At 52.6% G+C, this 2847-nt stretch overlaps 2 protein-coding genes across 2 annotated transcripts in view; one reads left to right on the top strand and one right to left on the bottom strand.

Annotated features, from left to right (window-relative positions):
• Positions 1-992, top strand: part of PPTG_24063 (hypothetical protein) — a 4117-nt gene extending 3125 nt beyond the window's left edge. The window contains exon 2 of the mRNA XM_008914979.1: positions 7-992. Within this exon, the coding sequence (XP_008913227.1) occupies positions 7-932 (926 nt within the window). The 3' untranslated portion in view covers positions 933-992. The remainder of the gene's footprint in view (positions 1-6) is intronic.
• Positions 964-2157, bottom strand: PPTG_17333 (hypothetical protein; the record flags this gene model as incomplete). Its single annotated transcript, XM_008914978.1, has 1 exon — positions 964-2157. The coding sequence occupies one exon, from the start codon at positions 2155-2157 to the stop codon at positions 1024-1026; it is 1134 nt and encodes a 377-aa protein (XP_008913226.1). The 3' UTR covers positions 964-1023.
• Between the last annotated feature and the right edge of the window lie 690 nt (positions 2158-2847).

Below are 2847 nucleotides of genomic sequence, written 5' to 3'. Positions count from 1 at the left end.
CAGCAGCTGGCAATGGTCACCTTACGGTTGTGCGATGGCTACACCAACATTGCACAGATGGATGCACGACATTAGCACTGGAGAATGCGGCAAGCCATGGCCACTTAGAAGTCATTCAGTGGTTACACGAGAACAGAAGCGAGGGTTGTACTACCAAGGCAATAGATGGAGCCGCGAGCAACGGCCATCTTGATGTAGTTAAATGGCTACACAAATACAGACGAGAGGGTTGCACAGCCGCCGCCATGAACGGGGCTGCTCGAGGAAACTATCTTGACGTACTTCAGTGGCTACATGACCATCGTACCGAGAGCTGCACACAAGACGCAGTAGATGGAGCTGCTAGCAACGGACACGTAGCAGTGATGCGATGGCTTATCGCTCATTGCTCTGAAAATTGCTGGTTGTCACGCGCCGCGCTAGAAAATGCGGCTGCAAACGGTCAGTTAGACGCGGTGAAGTGGCTGTACAAACAACACATTCAAAGCAGTGCCTCCGAATGGATCGCCTCTGGTGCAATGGATCGTGCAGCGAGCGGCGGGCACTTAAACGTGGTGGTGTGGTTTCATAACCGTCGTCCAGAGTTCGGGAGCTGCACGACTGCAGCATTGGATGGTGCCGCAACAAATGGTCACTTGGAAATGGTGAAATGGTTGCATGCGAATCGCCGTGAAGGTGGCACGTATCGAGCTATGGATGGAGCAGCAGCAGGAGGTCATTTGGAGGTGATGATGTTTTTATACGTGCACCGTTCAGACGGGTGCACATCAGACGCAGCGGTGAACGCGGCACTAAACGAACATGTGGAGGTCGTGCAGTGGCTCCTTCAACATTACCCTCAGCAGGCTCACCATGAAAAAGTCCGCATGTTTGCGGCAAGGTACAACTATTCACTGCTCCAGCAGGCTAACCGCGTCGTTCCTGTGTACTAGACTTGAAAGGTACAAAATAATCTTTGGTTCCCTAGAATGCAATAAATGCTGTATTGGATGAAAATTCTCTCGACTCCTTCAGTCTTGATGCTTACGCGGTCTTCTCGTCAAGGAACGGATAGTCCGTGTAACCCGTCTCGAACGGCACATCAAGCGGTACGTACACTGTCTGCCAGTTCACCGGGTTGAGTTCGGCCCCTGTACGAATGCGCTTCACAAGATCCGGGTTGGAGATGAAGTCGCGCGCGAAAGCCACGAGGTCCGTCGTTCCGTCTTCAACCACTTTGCGAGCCTCGTCGCCAGTGTAACCTGACGCGCTGATCATCACGCCATCGTACATCTTGCGGTGAATCTTGGTGACGCCTCCGTCCGGTGCGTCTGGTGCAGGCTGCTGCATGCCACGCGGTTCAACCATGTGAAGGTAGGCCAGGTCGTAGTCGTTCAACTTCTTCACAACGTAGTCATAGATTTCGCGAGGGTTCGAGTCTGTGCATCCGAATGCAGTGCCAAACGGAGACAAACGAATACCCACCTTGCTTGAATCCACCGAAGATAGAATGGCCTCGATCGCTTCGAACACTATGCGCGAGCGGTTCTCTGGGCTGCCACCGTACTTGTCCGTGCGGAGATTCGTTCCGTTTAGCAGGAATTGCTCCAGTAGGTATCCATTCGCGGCGTGAAGCTCAACACCATCAAAGCCCGCTTCGAGAGCGTTTTCAGCTGCACGTTTATAGTCATCGACGATGCCTGGAATCTCGGTGATCTCAAGAGCTCGTGGATTCGGGTGAGGCAAACGACCTTCAGCAGTGGTGGCGAGACTCTGCACTCCCTCCATGCTCGTTGCGCTCGCCGACACAGGTTGGGCTCCATTCGGAAGGTTCAAGGGGTGACTGACGCGGCCTGTGTGCCACAATTGGTTGAAGATCTTGCCGCCTTTGTCGTGCACTGCGGATGTTACGGCCTTCCAGCCTTCCACTTGCTCCGGCGTGTAAAGACCCGGGGCTCCGTAGTAACCGCGAGCATAAGCACTGATGTTGGTGGCCTCCGTGATCAGCAGACCGCCATCAGTAGCACGTTGCCTGTAGAATTCGGCTACAGCAGGTCCAGGCACTCCGTCGCCGCCAGTACGCTGACGGGTCATGGGTGCCATGATCACACGATGCTTCAATTGGGTTGGAGCCTTCTTGCCGCCGAGTTTCACTGCGGAGAAGAGCTTGGACGCCATGGTGAACGATGAGCTGGAGTCGATTGTTGCTGACTTGGTTACTTGGAGGAGTTTTGAAGAATGCTAGATGAGATGCTAGTCGCATGGGCATTGTGAGCATGATAACCAAGCACAAGACGCAATTAGGTCTCGCGTGGCAATCACTGCAGTTCCGCTTCTGTTTACCACAACCGATTACGCGATCTGAATTTGGGTAGTAAAATGTTGCCGGAACAGCTATCGAAAAAAAAAATTCTGTACTAATAGAACGGTTCTGTTGATCGTGGTCAGCATTATTTTAAGTGTAACAACGAGGCACATGCGCTAGTAAGTGTTGGCGGCAATCCATCGCATCTCGACGGTGTCGCAAAGACTTTTTTTTCAAAATAATGCTACCTTTACCGTATTAGCCCTCGCAACGGCATCCTCGGCTTGGATTCCTCGCCGGGCTCTGTTTACCTTATCCTCGTACACCCGAAGCTTTTCTCGGCGGCTTCTCAGTGATGAATAGAACTCAATCATTTATGAGGTCATGATCTTTAAGGTAATACTTCTATTTGTCCAGTAGTCGAGCAACGATGGAGTACAAAACTCCCGGGAAGCATTCTCCTGCATATGTAGTGCGTGGAGCACAGTACCAGACGACACCGCGGCAGTCACAAGTCACAGGTTAGCGTCACAAGCAGAGCACACCCCGTCCCAGCCGAGACA

The sequence above is a fragment of the Phytophthora parasitica genome (assembly GCF_000247585.1).
Source record: "Phytophthora parasitica INRA-310 unplaced genomic scaffold supercont2.66, whole genome shotgun sequence".
In the NCBI taxonomy this organism is placed as follows: Eukaryota; Oomycota; class Peronosporomycetes; order Peronosporales; family Peronosporaceae; genus Phytophthora; species Phytophthora nicotianae.
This window is presented reverse-complemented; position numbering and strand designations above follow the sequence as displayed.